Raw genomic sequence first — 22870 nt, 5'->3', positions numbered from 1 at the left:
GTTACAATGTATTTTCAATTGTCAAGCAAATTAAAATGTTTTGCAGTCCACCACTGCTCGTCTCACTCTCCAACCTCAATGTTATTTGAAAAAAATACACCTATCCATAAACATAGGGCCAAAGTCCCTGAAGCTACTATAGACATGGATACAAAATTAAGTATTTCCTAACTGTAAAAATTATCTCACTAAGGTCATCCTAGGGACTTGTAAACCAAATATTAAAGCTGTCTGACCAGGGGTTTTGAAAAACAAGCGACTCAACAGTTGACAGAGCTCTGCTGTGTTATGTAGAGAATAACCTTTTGTGACACATGTATTGATGAAGAAGGTGGATATCTTTGATAGCTCATTTCAGGATGGCCTGACCAAAAATGGAAAAAAAAATTCTGTAAAAATACGGATTTGCATATTTCATCACAATTTGAACAAATCTAAGTTGGGTTATCCCTAGGGACCTGTATACCAAATAACGAAGCTGTCTGACCAGTGGTTGTGATGAAGATTTTTTACCAAAAAACGCCTTTTTTGGTGCTAATTTGCATATTTTCAACATTATCAAAAAATTAATAAAAATAATTTCTCAAAATCATATAGTTTATCCAAACAACAAATATCAAATCAGTAAGTACTGCAGTTCTCAAGATATTTGAGTGGACGGACGCCTCACAAACGGACATACATACATACATACATACATGTACATATGGTACATACTATATTAGTCTATAGTAGCTAATAAACGAGAGTTAATTACATTCTATTTAAAGTAAACAAAACTTCCTTAAATCAAGCTTTACGTCATAAAAATACAGCATATCTGTCAGGTTATAAAGAATCTTAAGCTGGTTATTTTCATCCTAACCAAGCACATTTTAACTTTCAAATTAACATTGTAAGTTCTGTTGAATCAGTTGAGACTGTACGTACTCAGAGAAAGCACACTGAAGAGACAAATGTTTGAAAATTAAGAAGTTCAAGGTCATCAAAAGCATTGTAAGGAATCATGTAACACTTTCATTGCACTGTTTACACAGATTGCATAATTGCTATAAATAGCACGAGGAATCTTACAGCCCAGCTTTACCATAAAAACCCTATCACTTTGACCACTCTATTTTTTTCCTCAAAAAGTAATTTTATTTTATCCTCAGCAAGTCAACCATACATGAAGATTAGAACTTTCTCTATCTCTATTTATTTGACCACCCTATCATGACACACTATTACGAGCAATTTCTTTGAGATAACATACAGGGCACAATAAATGACGGTTCAGAATATGTCAAAGTTGGGATTCAGGAAAGTTGCCTTTACATGTTTTAATCCTCTAAGATGGTAAGCATTTCACTATGGACAGTCAAAAAAGTTGAACTTTCTGATAATTCTACACTAAAATTATTTTGGCTTTGATGATTATTCAATTATTTAAAATCATATTAATTATTTTTTCTGGGTGAATTGATAGGGTTTGTACAGTACAAGAATTACATACAATTTAAGTCAAATTTTGACCAAAAATGACAAAAAAATTCATTAAAAATACACATTTGCATATTTCATCACAATTTGAACAAATCTAAGTTGGGTTGTCCCTAGGGACCTGTATACCAAATAACAAAGCTGTCTGACCGGCGGTTATGAAGAAGAAGATTTTTTACAAAAAACGCCTTTTTTGGCATTAATTTGCCTATTTTCAACATTATCAAAAAATTAAAAAAAATAGTTTCTCAAAATCATATTTTTCATCTACACAAGAAATATCAAATCAGTAAGTACTGCAGTTCTCAAGATATTTGAGTGGACGGACGCCTCACAAACGGACATACATACATACATACATACATACATACATACATACAGACTGACGACGGACGCCGGACGGATACCCATCCCAATAGCTTCTATAGACTATAGTCTATAGTAGCTAAAAACTTACTGTAAATTGAAACAATTCAGAACCAATCAATCAATCAATCAGTTGATCAATCTGTCACACATCAAGAAGCAAAATGCAAATGTACATCACCTAGAATGCTATAAATGACAAAAGTCATAATCTGACGAGCATTCCAAGTCATCATGTGATAGTTCATTTTGCAAGCTGCTTGTTTGATATGGAAAGATTCAATGCTGGCAATAAAACAAGACATGCATAATAGACATGCAAATTTGATTACAATGATTGGTATATCACTTTTATCTTATTAACATAACCTGGTGAATATGTAAGCATAACCTCTGACCTTTCACCAACCATTCATCTTGCTACAACTGCCATGGCAACCAAAGTTGACACTCACTAAAATTGTTGCCTACTACATCTTTTTCAACTGCAATTGCAGAGTCTCAAGACTGTATTTCTCAGTGTGTAATCTTTGTTACCTCCCCATGAATTCCGGCTACTTCCTCCCGAATCCATGCAGGTTTCGCTGAGAGGCAGGAAGAACTTCTCCCATCCCTCCTTGGAATACCTCCATCCCTTGGATTCTAATATGAGTGTCCTCTCTGAACCATAGGCGATGATTAGACAGTAAATGACGTGGTGAAGTTGGCATCCGTAGCCGCAACCCTTGTTGAGGTTGCAGACCAGCTTTTTGGCTGTCTTGCAGTCCTTTGGATTCTGGGGATTCATGAAAATACAAAAAAGGTTGTTATAAAGGGAGGTACAAATATAATCTTAGATGAACCTAACAGTCCAAAGGCAATAGGCAAATATGGAGTGTTTGTTCTTTCAAGAATACATGTACCTTCATTATACCTAACATTATTGTGCCATTCTGTGACATCTTTTATATCAGACCCAAGAGGAATTGATCCGGTACATTGCTAATGCAGCTGCTTCCATTAATTTCCCTGTCAAAACAAGGATAATCCTGGTCGTTTTGCTGCAAATGGGAAAAGGAAAAGCTTCCACTAATGCCTTGCTAATGCCACTGCACTGCCAACATCGGATTTCCGATGTTCTCATTCCTAAAACCACCTTGGCTTAGAGTCATTAGAGAAGAATTTTACGATAGTTATATGGCTGTTTCTACAAAGCCATTATTTTATTGGTAATACTGTAATAATGGGACAATAGGTCTAACTTTTGGAAATATTTTCATTTTTTTTGTTCAGTAAAACAAACACATCGTCTTATTTTTCTCCGCAAAGCATGTTGGAATACAAATATCAGCCTAGCAAACAGAGTGCTCTGTGCACAAAATCCAATGTTATTTTTGACACATGGATTCTAATCGAGACTACAATTAAACTGTCAACAAGAAGGTTGAAGGCACACTGGCTTTGTTAGCAAATAGAACACTGGACATTTAGACATTATCTGGAAGTAGTACAACAATCTGCAAGTTATAGACAAAATTACTGGAAAATATGTGTACATTAAAAGTTACAGGAAATGGAGCGTTAGTTATCACAAAATTGTTTCGTATGGTCAAATTCAAATATTAAAACATACAGTAGGGCACTGAGATTGCAACTTTCGCTCCGAGTTTTGATGTTTATCTTTATAAAAACTAATACCGTTTGAAATGACTGAAACTTAACGTGCGCAAAACATGAAATTCCACTGCGAGAGCAGTCGGAGACACTGCGCAACTAGCGTGCAAGTAAGCCTTTAGCAGGAACACTGATCAGTACTGAGGCAATATTCCAAAGCTGGACTCTATGATGTCAAGCCTTTCCATGTTTGTGCCAAAAATACCTTGGTCTAGTCTTACTCAGTTTGGTTTCTAGTTTTAATAACGAACAGAAGGGAAGCAGGGCATAAAACCATAGGCATGTTTTTAACTGGGTGAAAAAGGAGCTTTTATTCTTGACACGCTGCATAGGCAAAAAAAATATAAATTGTGCTGTTCCGATAACAATATTTTCAAAAATAGAGTGGGTAGGTCAGTAGGAATTTTTTTCAAAATATTTTTATTTTTAAATATGCATTTTACTGGGGTTCAGGATGGTCAAACACAAGCCAAAACATATCCAGAAAAATGTATCATACATATAAAAGTAAAAAAACATAAAAGAAATCCTTGCTCTCGCAAACATCAAATGCCAAGTAACGAACACGTGATTTTATGTTTTTTAGGGGCCAAAGCCGACCGGCTGGGACCCTATTGTTATTGCTCAAGTTCTACTACTTCCTCTTCTTCCTCTTTTTCTTCTTCTTCTTCTGCCGATTCTTTGTCGACCTAGATCTCTTAAACGGCTGAATGAAAACTTCTCAAATTTGCAGAGCTAGTAGGTGTCAATTAGTACTCGTGCACCTGACCCTTGAAATTTTGATTGGTCACGTGACCTGGCGGCCATATTGGATTTTCCAAAAACCTAAAAATGGCTTCTCCAGAAGACCTAGGGGTCTAGTTGATTTGAAATTTTTTGTAAAGCAAGCATGACCTAAGGTCTTTAGAATTTGCAAATAAAAATCGCATGCGGTCACGTGACCTTGGCCGCCATATTGAATTTTTTAAAATACTCATTTAATCTTTAAAAATCTTCTTCTATAGAACCAACGCACTGATTGAATTGAAATTTCACCAGTATGATCTCGAATGCCATCTTTTTCAAGTTTGCAAAGGGCATTTTGATCAGTCACGTGGTTTGGCCGCCATATTGAATTTTTGAAAATCGCAATTTCATCTTTTAAAATCTTCTTCTCCTGAACCAATACACCGATAGATCTAAAATTTAATATATATCATCTTTAGTGTGATATCTTTCAAGTTTGCGAAAGGCATTTTGATCGGTCACGTGGTTTGGCCGCCATATTGAATTTTGTGAATATCGCAATTTCAGTTTTAAAAATTTTCTTCTCCTGAACCAATACACCGATAGAACTACAATTTTACATATATCATCTTTATTGTGATCTCTTTCAAGTTTGCGAAAGGCTTTTTGATCGGTCACGTGGTTTGGCCGCCATATTGGATTTTGCGACAATCGTAATTTCATCTTTAAATATCTTCTTCTCGTGAACCAATACACTGATAGAACTAAAATTTTACATATATGATCGTAAGTGTGATCTCTTTCAAGTTTCCGAAAGGCGTTTGGATCGGTCACGTGGGTCACGTGGTTTGGCCGCCATATTGGATTTTGCGAAAATCGCAATTTCATCTTTCAAAATCTTCTTCTGTAGAACCAACACACAGAATCGACTGAAATTTTACATGTATCATCTTTATCCTTATCTCTTTCAAGTTTGTGAAAGGCATTTGGATAGGTCACATGGTTTTGCCGCCATATTGCATTTTGCAAAAATCGTAATTTACTCTTAAAAATCTTCCACTCCAGAACAAACACACAGATTCAATTGAAATTTATATATATATCATCTAAAGTGTGATCTCTTTCAAGCTTGCAAAAGACGTTTGGATCGGTTACATGGTTTGGTTGTCGTATTTGATTTTGCGAAACTGGTCATTTAATCCTTAAAAATATTCTCCTCCAGAACCAATACACAGATTGAACTAAAATTTTACACTCATAATCCCTAGTGGTAGTTCTTTTTAATTTCCGAAAGGCGTTTTGGTCAGTCAGGAGGTTTGTTCGCCGTATTGAATATAGCGAAAATGGCAATTTAATCATTAGAAATTTTCTTCTCAAAAACCAACACACATATTCAATTGAAATTGTACTCTTATCTTTCTTAGTGCGAGCACTTTCAAGTTTGCGAAAGGTGTTTTGATCGTTAAGTCGCCCAAATGTTCATAAGGCTGCAGTTTAAAACCTCGTCAGTCAGAAGATCGATCAGTGATGTATGTTATATTGTACACTTGAAAGTCAAAGACGGCACAACAGACTGCAATGCTCGCTGTCAAATCAAGCTAGCAGTCACATGAACCCTTATCTCGGCCCCCTGTGTATGGCAACTTCAGCGACCAGCTTTTGTATGCCAGGATGACGTTGTCAAGTATACTCAGCCACGGAAGTACTTAGAGGAGTGTGCCACTAGCTTTAAGGGGTGGCCGACTGCTGTGATTGACTGAATAAGAGCCGAACAAGGTCCTACCAGGGCACAATGTTACTGGGGTCTACTCACAGCTGATATGTGAGTGTCGAGCTGATGTTCGGGTAATTTTATATGTAGGTGTCTGAATGGACGCTCACTTGTTCATCACGAATAAAAAAGGAAGATACATGACATTGCAAGGTGTGGTGATTTGTTTATGTTTCTATTTCTGACATGCATGGAGTGGCCGTGGTGTGTTGTGTAACTGAGAGCATGTAGCTGATTAAAAATGTAAACAAGACCATATCAAGTCCAGCTGTTAATGTCGTAAAAATCGCTGTTGCACATCGATTAAAACAACACCTTGTTTAATGAAGTTCTGCAGCTTGATCGAATTTCACTGTAATTGCTTTGTGCCATTTGCACGCCCAGTCAGTGAAATCGCCGAAATTTACCCGATATTTATCAGCGATTTGGGGACTCTAATATCGATACTAGACGATACTAGAATGACTTGCCCTGTGCCTCGGTATGCCGGATCTGTGGAATCTCCGGGCCGATATTTACCCGATAATTATCGACAATTTGGGGACTCTAATATCGATACTATACGGTAGACGATAGTACAATGACTTGCCCTATGATTCGGTACGCCAGATCTGTGATTCGGATGTTTATCAGCAATATTGGGGACTCTAATATCGATAGTAAACAATACTAGAATGATCGACTTGCCCTGTGCCTCAGCACGCAAGGTCTGTGAAATTGCCGACATTTACCAGATATTTATCGGCGATTTGGGGACTCAAATATCGATACTAGACGATACTAGATTCTGTCAAATCGCGAATAAATATCCGATATATATCGGAAATTACACTACTTTACAGTTCTGGTCAAACCCGACTTCACAGGACTGACTCTTATAACTTCGATACTACACGATACTAGATTCTGTCAAATCGCAGGTAAATATCCGATATCGGAGATTTCAATCCCTTACAGTCTTGGTCAAACCCGACTTCCAAGGACTGACTCTAGCTTCTATTACTGGACGATAAGATTCTGTCAAATCGCGGGTAAAAATCCGGTATATATCGGAGATTTCACCACCTTACAGGTCTGGTCAAACCAGACTTCCAAGGACTGACTCTAGCTTCGATACTACACGATACTAGATTCTATCAAAACGCGGGTAAATATCCGATATATATCGGACATATCTCCACCTTGCAGGTTTTGACAAAACCCGACTTCAAAGGATTGACTCAGATTTCAATATTAGGATATACTAGATTTTGTCAAATCGCGGTAAATATCATATATATATATATATATATATATATATATATATATATTATATATATATATATATATATATATATATATATATATATAAAATAATATATATATATATATATGACTCTCACTTCCATACTAAGCGATAATAGATTCTGTCATCTGGCGGGTAAATATCCAATATATTATATCGGACATTTCACCACCTTATACTGTTCTGGTCAAACCCGACTTCAAAGGACGGACTCTAACTTCGATACTAGGCGATACTAGATTCTGTCAAATCGCGGGTAAATATCTGATATATATCGGAGATTTCACCACCTTATAGATCTAGCCGAGTAAATCTAACTTCTATATTGTATAATCTAGTAGCCATAAATATCGGATATTATATAAAAGTGCAATGTCGCGATGTCCTTGGGATTCCGGGATAAACTTCCTTGTATAGCGCTCACCCCGCCTATCGCATTCACCACACTCAGGCATCTCACATCGCCTTCACTCCACTAAAACATTCACAAATCACAGACAAGTTTGCGAAAGGCATTTGAATCGGTTATTTCGCCCTAATGTTCATAAGGCTGCAGTTCAAAACCTCGTCAGTCAGAAGATCGATAAGGGATGTATGTTATATTGTACACTTGAAAGTCAAAGACGGCACAACAGACTGCAATGCTCGCTGTCAAATCAAGCTAGCAGTCACATGAACCCTAATCTCGACCCCTTGTGTAAGGCAACTTTGACGACCAGCTTTTGTACGCCAGGTGACGTTGTCAAGTATACTGCCACGGAAGTACTCAGATCAGTGTACCTCTACTGGCCGACTGGTGTTATTGACTGAAAAAGAGCGGGACAAGGTCCCGCCAGGGCACAATTACTGGGGTCTACGCACAGCTGATATGTGAGTGTCAAGGATCATAAATGAAGCTGATGTTCGGGTAATTTTATATGTAGGTGTCTGAATGCACGCTCACTTGTTCATCACGAGTCAAAAAGAAAGTTACATGACATTGCAAGGTGTAGTGATTTGTTTATGTTTCCCTATCTGACATGCATGGAGTGACCCTAGTGTGTTGCGTAACTGAGAGCATGTACCTGATTAAAAATGTAAACAAGACCTCATCAAGCCCAGCTGTTAATGTCGTAAAAATCGCTCTGCAGCTTGGACTTTCGCTGTAATTGCTTTGTGCCATTGCGCGCCCGGTCCGCGAAATCGCCGAAATTTACCCGATATTTATCAGCGATTTGAAGACTCTAATATCGATACTAGACGATACTAGAATGACTTGCCCCGTGCCTCGGTACGCCGGATCTGTGAAATCTCTGATATTTACCCGATATTTATCGGAGATTTTGGAACGCTAATATTAATACTAGACGATACTTAAAGATGAATTCGCAAGAATTTTCAGTGTATTGTGACGTGATATCGTAAACAGATTTTCAGAGAAGGCGCTCGCTCGTTTGCCGAGTCGACGTACTTCCGCATTCATATCCTGCAAATACGCAAGTCTTGTCACGATATTTGAGCATTTAACTTGACCGTCAGTGACACAAAAAAGTTACTCCATATCAAAACATCATGTGTTTTATATTTTAGGGTTCTGTTAAAGTAATAGACATGAACATTTGGATTTATGATCCATGATTTCCGCGATTGTGGCATGATTCAAGCTGGCTGTGAAAACGCACTGACGTTTTTGGTGATGATCGCTGACCCAAGTGTCATCGATATGCTGTGCGCTGTTCGAATATCGCTTGCTAAATTCATGGACCTACCAAAGCTCCATGCTAAATTCAAGTGTAAAGCAAATGTATCGAAAGTCTAAAATGCACACATTTCTCAAGTATGAGAGTATTTTACTTTTGAACTGCTATGACAATGGATATCTAATTCATAAAAACTGGTATGCTGAAGCAGGTTTCGTGCAGTTATAGCGCGATATGTACAGTACAGCAATGATAGCGATTGCAGGTTTGTTACTAAGGCTGCATTCACAAAAAAAGGTTATGGGGGCTGGAGGTATTCATTCAGGAAGGGGGAATCGAAAACTTTAGGGGTAGTAGAGGGGGACTTGAAAATTTTGCTCTACCTGTAGGGGGCACTTGAAAATTTATAGGTTCCCTTTTATGTTTTACATTTTCCGATTCCAAGTTTTTTGTAGGTAATTTAAAGAAAAATTAATACCATTTATTTGTCATTCAAATGTTGTTATGTTAGTAATAATTTAACAGAATCTAGAACCATTTTGTCACATTCCATGACTTATATCTCGAAAAAATCTACCAGGTGTGATTGTCGTAAAAAAATCTAACTTGAGCCTAGTAACAGGGCAGAAGCTGCAACCGTTGATGATTTTTGCAATCTATCTAATATATCAACTAGTTTCCTGCTGTCTCCCTACAGCATGCTCAAACACACAATGTTCAGTTTGTCGACGAAACCTGTATATATAAATATGTATTTAGGTGATAGTTTAATGAGAGTCCAGACTGACAGTCAGTTGTCAGCACTGATACGTGGTACACATACACGGCTGTGCTAGCAAGCTGAATACTGGACAGTTCAACATGCTGTAGAGAGTAGAACAAGAACGCAGTTGTATAATAAACTGAACAAAAATAGTGTCAAAATTATCAAAGTTAATACAGCTACTTCCTTTGGGCAACTGTCACTATAAGATACTGCCCTGCTACTGTAGTATATACGTGAGCAGTGACAGAGATACCTCTGACTCCGATATACATTGTAGTTGAAGAAGAGTTTGTGTCAAATGACGCTCATGACAGTGAAACATTACCTAAACAAGATCAGGCCAGAAAGCAACACAGGGAAGAACACATGGAAATTTTTGCATTCTAGCATATGAGAATAATCAAATATTAAAGAAAAAGAGGGGTTCACCATGCTTGATTTTCTAAATTTTCACAGTTTTGTCATAACATTATACAAAAGTAAAACTTGAACAGTGGAGATGAAATGAAAAAATATATGACTAATTATTTATTTTTTAACCAAATTTGCAATTATTACACTCAAAATTTCAGAGATGAATACATTAATTTGATGGAATATTTCAGTCTTCCAGTATTGTCAATTTTGAGTAGCATCTAATTCATATATGTCTTGTACTTTTGAAAGAAATTTTTGGTAGCTCACCGTGCTCAGTTTCAGACTCCATATTTGATTTCGCGAAAATTGCAATTTATCTCTAAAATCTTATTCTCCAGAACCAGAACACTGATGGCAGTGAAATTCCACTTTTGTCATTCTTAGTGAGAGCTCTTTCAAGTTTGTGAAAGGTAATTTGATCGGTCACATGGTTTTGCTGCCATATCGTATTTTGCATAAAACATACGATTACGATTGAAACAGACAGTAAATATGAGATGATGTTCAAAATTCTTCTTTACAAGGACTTGACTGTTTTCAAGCTGAAATTTTGCACATAATAAAATCACTGCAAGAACTGGAAACCATGTTAATCGCTTGGGCCCCGCCAACGCTGCTTGCAGCTTTAATTCTTTCTTTGTTCTTTTACGTCTGTGTTTAGGTGGCTCTAAACTGTTTAGGGTTGGCAGGGTAGGTCGGGTTATCGGAACAGCACAATTTTTTTTGTTCGGCCTTATGTTCCCGGATCCTGACAGATGCACTATCTGAGGTACTGGACATCCTCACTTGATTGTGAATCATAAGGATAAGATTTGCATACTAAAACAATACTTGTGAATGTACTTTGCATATATGAATACTAATGCATCATGTTGAGGGCATATCATGCTGACAGAAAATGAGCTCACATCAAGAGAAAACTCTACTAATGTTGAAGCTTCGCATGCAGCATATGCAGAGTCCATCACAGTCAGGGCAATTCAGTGTCGCATTGCTCAAGTTACAACAAATTACAGGATTTACTGGATTCTTTCTCTAGGCAAAACTTGGCCACCGTCTGAATTTGAAAGTTCCAACTAAGAATGTCTGCCACAAATTGCAGAAATGGATTCACTAAAGTTTGACTATGGGTCAAAGTTCATTGGATGGTTTGAAGTTTACAGAGAGGAATCCCAACACTCACCTGTAAATATTTCAATCTCTTTTGTACAATATCAGAAAGGGCTTTAGCTTCATTTTGCCTCCACTCATCTAAACCAGCAGAGTTACTGAGAAGGTACAGATCTGTCAGGATGGATCTGCCAAAAAAAAAGGGTCATCGTAGTATTTTGTCATTGCCTGCATGGCAAAAACATATTTGGTAAAACTATTAAACTTGATGTCAACATGATCACTGCTTTACATTTTTGTGACTGACTTCTAAGTGACACAACCCCAACTTATTTGACTAAATTTTGATATGCAAAGTACATGACTGGGTAGGTGCAGGGTACTTCACTCTTGTTTGACAATCAGTTTTTTGTTCCTTTCAAAAAGTTTGACTTCATTCCCATATAAACTTGCAACACGTCAAATTTTGAAGCAAACAGAACAGAACAACCAGTCCCTTAAGGCAGAAAGAAGAAGAAAAGAGCTGCGATATCAGCATCACTCAATTCTGATCTACCATTTATCAGGGATTCATTTTAAAGCTCTTGGTGAAAGAAAACTTTTCATCATCTTAGTTTTTCTGAAAATTTTTCTCCATAACACAGGGATGGCAGCCATTTTGAAATTAAAATCTCTGAAAACTTTGGGAAAATTTTTTTCCCGAGTACCAAAAGTTTCGAGGTGACTCACGATTTTTATTCTCAATTTTGACAGAGAATGGTTGAAAGATTCATTGAGGAAAGTTTGAGCAAAAGTTTAAGTCTTTCACTTTAGAGATGCATATCACCTTAAAACGACATCGGCACATGAATATTACAATGGTAATATGAAAATTATGTTTTTATTAATATGAATTTATGGTAAGAAAAAAACAGTAAAAACCTAATATCTAACAATGGGATGTATTGCAATGATAAAATGGTTAACAAATATATCAGGAAATGAGAAGTGGCATCCAGGTACAGTTCGGCAAGGGTGAATGCACTATTGAGATAAAATTATGAAATACCAGCATCTGTATTTCTTTATGTTTGTTTGAGTTTAATGGCTCTCAATCAGTCTAGGTTCAAAAGATCAACTTTTTATCATCAAAATAAAAATAAACACTATACTCTAGCTTTGAAATAGACACGCAATGAAATATAAAGAGGAAACAGATTGTAGATAATCTGGAGGCAAAATTTGTGAAATAATTGATGCTTTTGAACATATGCTGTGTGACCATTAGAGAGCATCATAACATACTAGTAGTACTTGTTCTCATGAAAAAAGTCTGCATTTTCATTTAGATAACGGTGACAGATGCATGCATAATGAGACACAATCAGCTCATCCTGTTCATACAGCCATAAACTATTACAACACAATCACTGATGTCAGACATCTCCATAATGGCATCCATCAAGCAAATGACGACACTGATGTTCTCTGTAATCCAGAGTTGGAAGTGTATCTTCAAGACCAATTATCACACAATATACAATTATAGTAACAGAGCGAAGAAAATGGCACAGCATGTAGATATCATTCTCATAATTTGATTATTGTAATCAAGAGATCAGTTACCTCTGTTGGTGGCCGCCATCTTCCAGTATCTCCTGGATTTTCACCTTGCTCTCCTTTGCATCCAGGTCTTTTAAATCTTTTGAAAGCTTGGATCTCAGGTAGTACCAGAATTCCGTCACCCCGTTCTCGATTCTCCGCCTGAGTTTCTCCTGTTCTTGAGTTGGTCCACTGTCGCTGAAAGTGGCTTGCCCGATTTGTGGCTTTTTTTCTGCGATGTAGAGAATAAAAGAATCAGATTTTGTGATGGTCCGGTACAGTGCAGTTCATGACGTTGTCACTTGGTTGAGCTGGATCAAATATTGTCTTTCTATATAACAGACAAGTTCATATTTGGTACATGTACTGCAAAGAGAAAATTCAATTGAAACGATGACAACATTACATGATTGCCATAGAGGATAGCCTGAGTGAATTTATATATCAAGAGAGTGATTTCGGTGGATTTTCTCAACAAAGTGCTTTCCAGTATCATGATTCTGCAAGATAATCTAGATTTTGACAGCCACTTGGATGCGCACAAGATATATTTTATTATTATACATCTACCATCGAGAACAATAGAATTTAGCGTGCGCTAAAAAAGCCGTACGGAACGCGCGCCCGTTCCGTAACACGTACGGTTTCAAGGCGCCCCATTCCCTGCGGCTGTATCTGCGCGTTCACTGTAGAACGGTTTCAAGGGACCCCTTGGACGAGTGCCAGAACAAGTCTCGTGCGCGCTCTGTACGTACGTATGTGTGTAGTGCACACACTCCAAAACTTGCAGAAGCGCGTCCGGATAGCGTTCCACACTGGCGCGATAAAATCGGAAGAAAAATTGTTGCCATTGCACGAAAACGGTCACTACTCCGACATTTTGATGCCCCGATCAGGAATGTAAGATGTATAATAATAAGGTTATTATGAAAATACCGCAAAGGATGCACGAGGACATTGGCGCCGCGCATCGCCCTCCACTTCGCATTGGGCGATACACTGCGCCAATGTCCTCATGCATCCTTTGCAGTATTTTCGTAATAACCTCATATTATCGCATTAAACATGAAAAGAATATGTTTGAGATGTACACATACCAGACTGGAGAGTTTGCGATAAATCTGAAATATGTTTTTGTGCCACATCAAGCTGATGTTGGAGGTACTTCACCGTTTCATCCTTGCTGAGTTTTGGATCATTTTGGATTAGAGCTACTTCCCTGAAAGATGGAGAGAGACAGAGAGAGAGAAACATTGTCAATTATGGAATGGGCAGTGACACTATTTTGCTGCTGTAACCATGGACAGTAAGTGCTGCAATGTGCAAATGGAAATGTATGGGAATGTTTATAAGCCTAGTTGAATTACCCTGAAAGATTATTGCTCACTAAAATCTCATTACTTCTCTCTTTAGTGTGAACACAACTGAAGCCGTCTATTCTTATGTATTTGGTTTCTTGATAATATATTTAATACTGACATTCTTAACACGTGATTAATACCCCTCTTTGACAAGTCTAGGCTTTGACATGCCCTCTTACTTATGACAACCCTGAACTCTTTAAACCACTTAAGGAATTTCTGATACTTTCCTCAAGTCAGCTCTACCCAAGTACAAGTTGTGATATGGCGGCATTTGCTTGAATCAAAGTGAACATTCTTCAGTTGTTGAGGTGTCCATCTGACTCAGAGTGCACACCGGTGGGTTTTAACAGTACGCACGTTGAAAGTAAAAGACTTAAATTTTTGCTAACATTTTCTTTAATGAAACTTTCAACCATTATCTTACCAAATCAAGAATTAAAATCAGGGTTCACGTGGCAAAGTTTAGGGAAGCAAGTTTCCTAACATTTACCAAAATTTGAAATTCAAAATGGCCACCATCTCTGTTTTAACTCCATGGGGAAAAATAAAATTTTTGATTTTCAAAAAGACCACGAGGTTGAAACTTCTTCTTACTCCAAGAGCTTTAAAATGAGCCCCTACAAGCATTAGATCGGAAAAGAATTGTAAAAATTTGAGAGTCAGAACATCTGTCTCTGAGGTGCATTCTACCATGATAAAACTTGCCAAGGCATGAACTTGCACACACTGAAAACCATACCTTAACTCTTGGGCTTGCTTGCGCAGCAGCTCATTCTGGTCCTTCATCAATTCTATTTCCCGCACCATTTTGTTCAGGTCCCTGGTTGAGATGTTGATGTCGGCATTGGGTCCGATGGCCCCTCCCAGATAGAGCAGTACCACAAGCCAGAAGAAAAGAAGAGCAACTACTATTTTCCAAAATGTCTTCATCTTTGATGCATCGGATCACAGGGTTACGACAGTTCTACAAGAAAGGCTGTAACAACCTGAAATAAGAGGGAAAAAATGAATGTGAATTAGAAATCCTGATAATGTTGCTTGGTGTGTTCAATATGTCAATAAATTATAAGTTGTATTCAGCAACAGTTCTTAAACAAAAATTTGACTCATTAATTTAATAAAATTAGTGGAGTGATTTTTCAATAAAATTACACAATACGTACATTACATGTACTTTTAAGTGTATCCTAGTGATGCTGGTGATGAAAATTATTGAAGTTTATTGCAAATTTTTCAACTGAACAAAGCTCTATTTTTGTACATGGTTTCCCTTCTCCGGTTTTCCTTCTGATAGCGAGAGCATTACCTTTCTTTTCAGTATGGAACTGATGAAACTACATATTAAAATGCAGGATTTGAAACACTGCACATGCAGGCATAGGTTTAGATGAAGTTACACTCCCACTAATGACTTTCTATAGTCTACCATGCCCCCAAAATTCTCATACACCATATTTGGTAGGTACTGGTATTTGTACATACAAAATGTTATTCATAGACGTTTCCAAGCTGGAAACTGAAACAGAAAACGCAAGGTTTTTTTCAATTATCACTGTCATGTACGTGTACAAACCATGTAACAGTTCACTGTATACATCAACATATCCAAGTCTAGGATAGGATAGCACTGACAAAGATGACACAGAACAAAGTCTTTTTTCCAAAAAATCTTAATGTATGAATATCCAATATCCTCCTAATTATGAAAGAGGAAAAAGAAATGACAGTAAGTAATCCTTTCAAAATACACCCACTAGTTACATGATAGCCATGAAGACCTGGATATTTCTCTGAATACAAACAGAGTATACTTGTAATTATTTAATGAAGTTTGCCCGAAAATGAAAATCCCTAAACCTTAGCTCAAATTTTCCTCAAGCAAACTTTCAACTATTCTCTTTCAAAATCACGAATACAAATTGGGGTCACTGTGAAAATATTGGTACTAGAGAACAAATTAACCAATTTTTAGCAATATTTGAAATTAACATGGCCATTATCCCTGTGTTAGCTCTACATGTATTGGGGGGAAATAAAACTACTGATTTTGAAAACTTCATTTTCTCCATTAGCTTCAAAATGAGCCTCTACAAGTGATAGGCCACAAGTAATAAGTTTGAGAGTTTGAAAATCTGTCCCCATGGCACATTCTACCTTAAGAAGCTGTCCTCTATCTACTTGTTTTGCTGTTGGAAGGTTTTGTTGTTGGACGATGAAATAGCTGTAGTTACATGTACTTATGACTATTTTAGGAAAGTTACAGTGTCAGAAGAGGCATCTACTGATGGAACAAAAAGCAATCACAGCATATTATAATAACTGTCACGACTTACACGAGATATTGCATTGAATCTCCCATTAAAATCTAAATCATTTTTCATTTATCATTTACCTAAAGCTACAAATGGCATTTCATATGAGGAATTCATTTGCTTCTACTGATGACGATACTATACTAAAAATAATTAAAATAAACTTTTCCACTGAAAGGAGGCATTTGAAATCACAGAAAGCAGAGATCACAAGTTGGCTAGGCACACAGAATTGATGAAACACCTGTTATACTGGATGCAAATTTACGCATATGATGGAGGAGGTCATAAATTATCACTGCGATGAATTAAACTGTTGCTTTTTTTTAATTCAACAATTTTAATATAACAAATACTTGCAGGTGACGGACTATCCATCACCATCGATGGATGGGAAATTTGCCTTACCACTTGAATGGAAGACTTCGTTTCCCCGGGGACTAGTAATCACTCTTGAAAACTGACAATGGACAATTGACGCCAGTTTACGCAGAGTGAGTGAATGAAGTACTTATCAGATATGAAAACTGCCAGTCTCGGCAGTATTATCGGCGACACCGATGTGGTATCTTACCGCTGCTAAGATGTCTGAGCTGAAATAGTTCTCATCAATTTTGTTCAAATGTTAGTGTCTTTGCTCGTGTTATTGCAGAATCTTCACGATACAAATGACAGTTGAGATCTTCACAAGAAGCAGCCAACATGGCAAAGCTTCAGTTTAAATCTGATATCCTTGTTGTGCAAGCTGCACTAATGAAGCCTGTCTAGCTCTGCCTAGATTTTTTTCTCATTTCCGATGCAAAGCAAGGGCCAAGATTTTACGCTACGCTGGGCACATCATCGGGAAGGCAATAAAAAGTTCCGGGCATCTCAAAATCTGGGAGCATTTGCTAGTTGTAGTTGCAAAATCTCTCTCCGTTATAACTTCACAAACTCTCTCTACTATTACTAGTAAGACAATTTGTGATGCTATTTCCCTATTTCACCTGCATTTCCCTGAATATAGTGCAGATTTCATCCTGGGTAAAGATTACCCCTGCACTAAGAAATAACAATTCTCACAATTCATTGCTGAAACGGCACTCAGCAGATTTCATAGGGCAATAACATAGTAGAATCATACAAAGTATGCCCAGTTGATCATTTTCAGATTCAAAAAAACTGAAATTTTGTCATTCTGGAATACCAGCCTTGAGAGTAGCAGCTCTGTTGAATGTCAAGTATCTGCTTCAATACTTTTGTACACAGCTGGTCTTCTGTTTTTAATATTTGCGCAATAATACTGGATTTTTTTTTCAAAATCTTAAAACAGTGGAAATTAAATTCTCCTGGGTGCTATGTGAAGCATAAATCAATAGCATTGAGGTCGACACTGCTTTGAAAAACCCACAGTAAATAAGTTTGATTTGCTACAAGCACTTTAGACAAGATTTACACTCCAGGTAGCCGGCAATGAATACCTGAAGCACTGTATGACTCAGACTATTTCTTGACATATTGAACGTACCTGCACACACTTGTACTCTCACACCGCACTGCTGAGACCAATTACAAATATTTCAAGAGAAGAGTTATTGCCTGTAGGTGTACACTCTGCCAGGAAAATCAATCTATGAATCATGGCACTGGATTTAGCGACTAAAATTAAACTCCACAGTACATCTAGATTTTATACTCTGCTAAACCCCGGTATTAGTTTGTGTATCCTGACGCAATTCTAAACTGTACATCAATCTTTCAATCAAATTCTAATCAAACAGTCGGGGTATAATTTAATATTTAATTTTTTCATTTGGGTTTTATTCGCAGTTACATTACTTTTGATTACAATACACTCAATTACTGCATCAGTTTATAGAATATCACAACTGACATTTTTCATTGTCTGAGGGTGACTTTATAATAAAAGGACTTGTTACAAGTTTTAAATTCCAAGAAAGTGAAATCTTGGTGTAACGCCATTATTGAACATTTACTTCAACATGTTTCAAAGTCATATTATGGCTGCAATTATTTGACAATTAAGATTTTCCTACATACCTGCAAAATATAGACACTTGCAGGTACTATGATATTGTACTGACGTGATAACATATAATACTCTCTATTGAAAACCATTGTCCCTCTATAGACAGAGGGACAGTGAAAACAAACCTGGCTAAAAGCTATGACCACATAAATTTATGATTCATTTCAAAATTCTTGAACATGTTTGCCATATGGACAGATTCACGCCTTTGACATACTTTTCATGTCTGAATACCAGAATATTGAATCTTATCTGTCTGATTAACTTTTACGTCATTTTTTGATCATTAAATATTGACATTACCCTGGCTGATTTTATAGTTATCAGAACAAAAATTTATGGGAAAATATTTGAGATTTGTTTGTGCCGAAATGGGCATTTCTTGCTTGTTTTTATGGATACCTGAATGTCATGTGATAGATTACGGAGCACTATTAAAAGATTAGCCCTGATCCATTGAAATGAGCGCCTGGAAAAATGACTGACAGGATAATATCCGTAGGCAAAGTTTTTTTCTTCCATGGTCTGCCGATGAACCATCCATTTGAAACAGTTGCAAATGAAAAATGCAGGTCTCGCCTTGCTGGCATTTGAGAAACAGAATTTTAATTCTCAAGAAATGTCAATTGCTGCGCTCTTGAAAATAGATAACTAACTGGATGGAAACCAAGCACAGATAAATAATCTCCAAAAGGTGAATGATGTATAAAGGTTATTCACAAAATACCGGGATTTATATCCAAATACTAGTACACCGTGATTGACCATTATTCGCTGCGTGACATACTGAATGTTCAGATGTACATTTTTGGTAAAAATGTAAAATCTTCTCATCTTTCCCTGTTTGTACGTAAAGGTGTTATAAGGTCAAAGGTCAAATAGCATCCGATAAACACCAAAAGTTATTGTACGCTGTGTCAAAAGTTAAATTTATTGAACTCAGCTTCCCCTGATCCCAAAACCTACTGAATGACAAAACTCCTTTGGTTACAGACGCAAGTGTATAATTCAGCAATAAAGTACCCACTCCTGGCCAATAATGGATGAAAGCAAACTTTGCACGACATAGTTTTCTTGAGTCCATTATGGGCCTGGAAGAGCGTACATTATAATTTTATAGTTTTGGCGAAGCCATCTGGGCTACAATGCTGGATAATTGGATACATTATCAGTAATAATCTTAGGGTATAACGTCACAAAATTTACTGGTATTGACAAAGCAATAATATAATAATCGATGATGATACTGTCTCACTTATTTTACCAACAATGACTCGGAACAATCATTGGGGTATTGGGTAACAGAACACTCTTGAAAAGTAAAGATGTTGTAAATACCCCCTCTCCCCCTCTCCTAATCATTCAAAGAGTTGTTGGGAAAATATACAGCAAGGTACAGCCGACTGAACTTTTCCATTGCATTGTGGGTATATGTGAAATTGCTACCAAAAATTCACTGTAGGTGACCAACACACTCTGAGCAGCAACAGCTCTCTGGCAAGACAAACACCACAGCCACAGGTGCATTAGCATGACAAAGGTGTATTAATTTGGAACTGAATTCAGTATGCACATGTCAGGTCAAGTCAGGTCAAGGTCAGGTCAGGTCAGGTCTGGTGATATCAATATTCAATTTCAGATTCAATTCACTTTAAGAAACTCTGTAATCCTTATTACATAACCTATTTATTTTGGTTGGCACGTAACTGATGTAAGGGTTTTCTCCTACCACTGCTATACTGTATAGCAAGGTAAACATTGAATATATTCATGGAAGAAACAATTTTGCAAAAAATTGCAATGTGCATGTTCTTATATATCAACCTACTTTGATATTAATCTTTTATTTTGGATAAGAGTACAATTATTTTCCACGATACATTATTCTTTTCTATTTTATGGAAATATGATAATTTTCCAGTCCACATTTTTTCGAGTTGTGGCAATGCAGGAGACTTCATTATAAACCTGGCATTACCACTGCTCTGACATCGTGGAAGGACTGACAGGCGAATGCAGATAACAGAAATAGACCTGACATGAAAATCAAAATGTTTTCTTAGCTCTGTATGCCAACAGTCAAAACTACAAAGTTGTTAATAGAATTTCTGCCTCTTCCAATTTAGAGCCATGACAAGTAATTGACAAGCCATGGGTACTTGAGAAACTGGCAATTAATGCACTTTCCAAAGTGGTTTATGCTCCTTGCAATTGAAGAACATGCATTACATGTACTTGACAACTCCGTCTTCGGAGAATTTCTGAGAAAAGCAGACGCAATCAGGTGTAAGACCTAAATTTACGTTGAAGTCACAAAGAAAATATATCTCAATGAACATTGCATTGTAAATTGGAAATGTACAAATGCTCACTTAAATCTGTCCATTCATGCGTGAATGATTGATAAAAATATTTTAATAGTTCTATCAAATATGTGGGTAATGATATATGATTCAGATTACATCATGTCTGCTATTTAAATGCTACAAATGGCCGGGGGGTACTGCTTGTAATTTTAACTCGCTCAATTTCCAACTGATTTAAACTTGTCCAGAAAGGCATACTAGGCCGGATCACTCCTTTGGTAAATAAGTATTCCAAGTACAAAGATTCCCAAGGTGGTTGAAAATAGATGGATGTGTATTCTATCAGTTGATGCAATTTACTGCATGCTGTCTGACTAGCCTGGTAGTTCAGTAATTGATGAATTTGTTTTGAGGTAATCTGACATCACTGTCTGGTTTCACACTTATATGCTGTCTCATATAACGCACATGGTACATCAGTGACGAAGCTTCTTCCCTTGCGATGATGGTGTCGTGCACTGAACAGGGTCTGTCACCATCTGACCAGGTTGTGGGGAGTGTACGTGCTTGCTATTTCGTATCTTACAAAAGGACAGGTTACAAGTATCACGGTATCATTTTTTTCAGATCCTCCTTCAATACCCTCAAAAAATGTTTAAGTCCCCCTCTACATGATCAAAGTTGTTCAAGTCCCAAGTTCATTTCCCGCCTCCCCCTTATCATGTAGCCACATATCTATTAGGGATTACAAGCACAAAAAATAAACATATATTGCCAAGTTCTGCTCACAGACGTTCGACACTACCTGTTTGTACAGCTATATTCCAAAGGCAAGTTCTTAAATTGATTCTTTTTTTAAACAAATCAGTGGACTTCTTGGATTTATCAGTCTAGGCCAACTTGAGTTGATCCAACTCTGGCTAGGTTGATGGCACCTGCTGAAGAGCGTTGAAGATGACGATCATGAGAGAGTATGCAAATTGTGAATTCCTGGCTTCATTTTGCCAAATTGAGAAAAACTGAGCACAGTGACCCACTGAAAAAATATGTATTGAAAAATTAAATGCATTTGTGAGAATGCAAATACAGGGAAATTATATCCAGTTAAAGTATAATATCTCATTCAAAATGCGTTTTGGTGGAAAACCATATATCTCAGCCTGTCCAAGGAAGCATGTACATGAAAGCTTACAAGAGATGTAGTTTCAGAGTTTGTATACGTAATGGCAACTGTGCCGTGATTGTACACTGACATGTACCATATTGTACATCACTAATGTAATAGCTGTCACCGTATGTTGTTTTTCGCTGTGGATCTCATTTTCTGGTTTTTGCTTCATGACCAAATGATTGACAATAATATACAACAGCATACAAGCACCTGGCGGTCAATGAATAGCCCTTCTGCAAAAAGTTTGTACTTGAGAGAACTACACCAGCAGTTTTGGAGTCAACATTTCTTTCACTAAACGTATACACATGTATTTGTTCACTTTAAAAGTTGAAGTCCCTCTTGCATAAAGAAAGACGACGTCAGTGTCCATCCTTATGAAAGAATCTTTGAGTGTACGTCATCCGGTGCATGATCATTTGTAGGTTTCCTGCCCTGTGACGAACACAAACCTGAGTATGGCACACTTGATAACTGGAAACGTTTCATAACCTGAGCTGTTCTGTCACGATTTTGTCAAATATACCTTCATTTTGTCTCTTTTCTGAAACCTAACAACTGCCCTTTGTGCCTCTGTTGCACAAGAACATATCCAACCACTGCACTGCCTTCTGGGTAAGCCTCAGAGTAAATGCAATACAATCACACACAATGGTTTAAGGAAGAATGTGTCTTCTTGACATATTTTCAGACTCATATTTTACAATTCTCTTCTGATCTGCAGTTTTTGCAGACTCATTTTGAAGTGTGTGTAGTACAAGTATAAATAAAATTTTCATCATCCTGTTTTTTGAAAGTCAAAAATTTCATTTTTTTATCCATTCATGATACAGGTAGAGTTTACGTAGGGTA

At 37.1% G+C, this 22870-nt stretch overlaps 1 protein-coding gene across 1 annotated transcript in view; it reads right to left on the bottom strand.

The window, feature by feature from the left end:
- Positions 1-22870, bottom strand: part of LOC139149506 (alpha-(1,6)-fucosyltransferase-like) — a 65421-nt gene that overhangs the window by 6421 nt on the left and 36130 nt on the right. Inside the window, 5 exon segments of the mRNA XM_070721291.1 lie at positions 2386-2623; positions 11329-11443; positions 12861-13068; positions 13934-14055; positions 14940-15186. Of these exon segments, the coding sequence (XP_070577392.1) occupies positions 2386-2623; positions 11329-11443; positions 12861-13068; positions 13934-14055; positions 14940-15130 (874 nt within the window). The 5' untranslated portion in view covers positions 15131-15186.

Source organism: Ptychodera flava, chromosome 14 (assembly GCF_041260155.1).
Source record: "Ptychodera flava strain L36383 chromosome 14, AS_Pfla_20210202, whole genome shotgun sequence".
Lineage (NCBI taxonomy): Eukaryota > Metazoa > Hemichordata > Enteropneusta > Ptychoderidae > Ptychodera > Ptychodera flava.
This window is presented reverse-complemented; position numbering and strand designations above follow the sequence as displayed.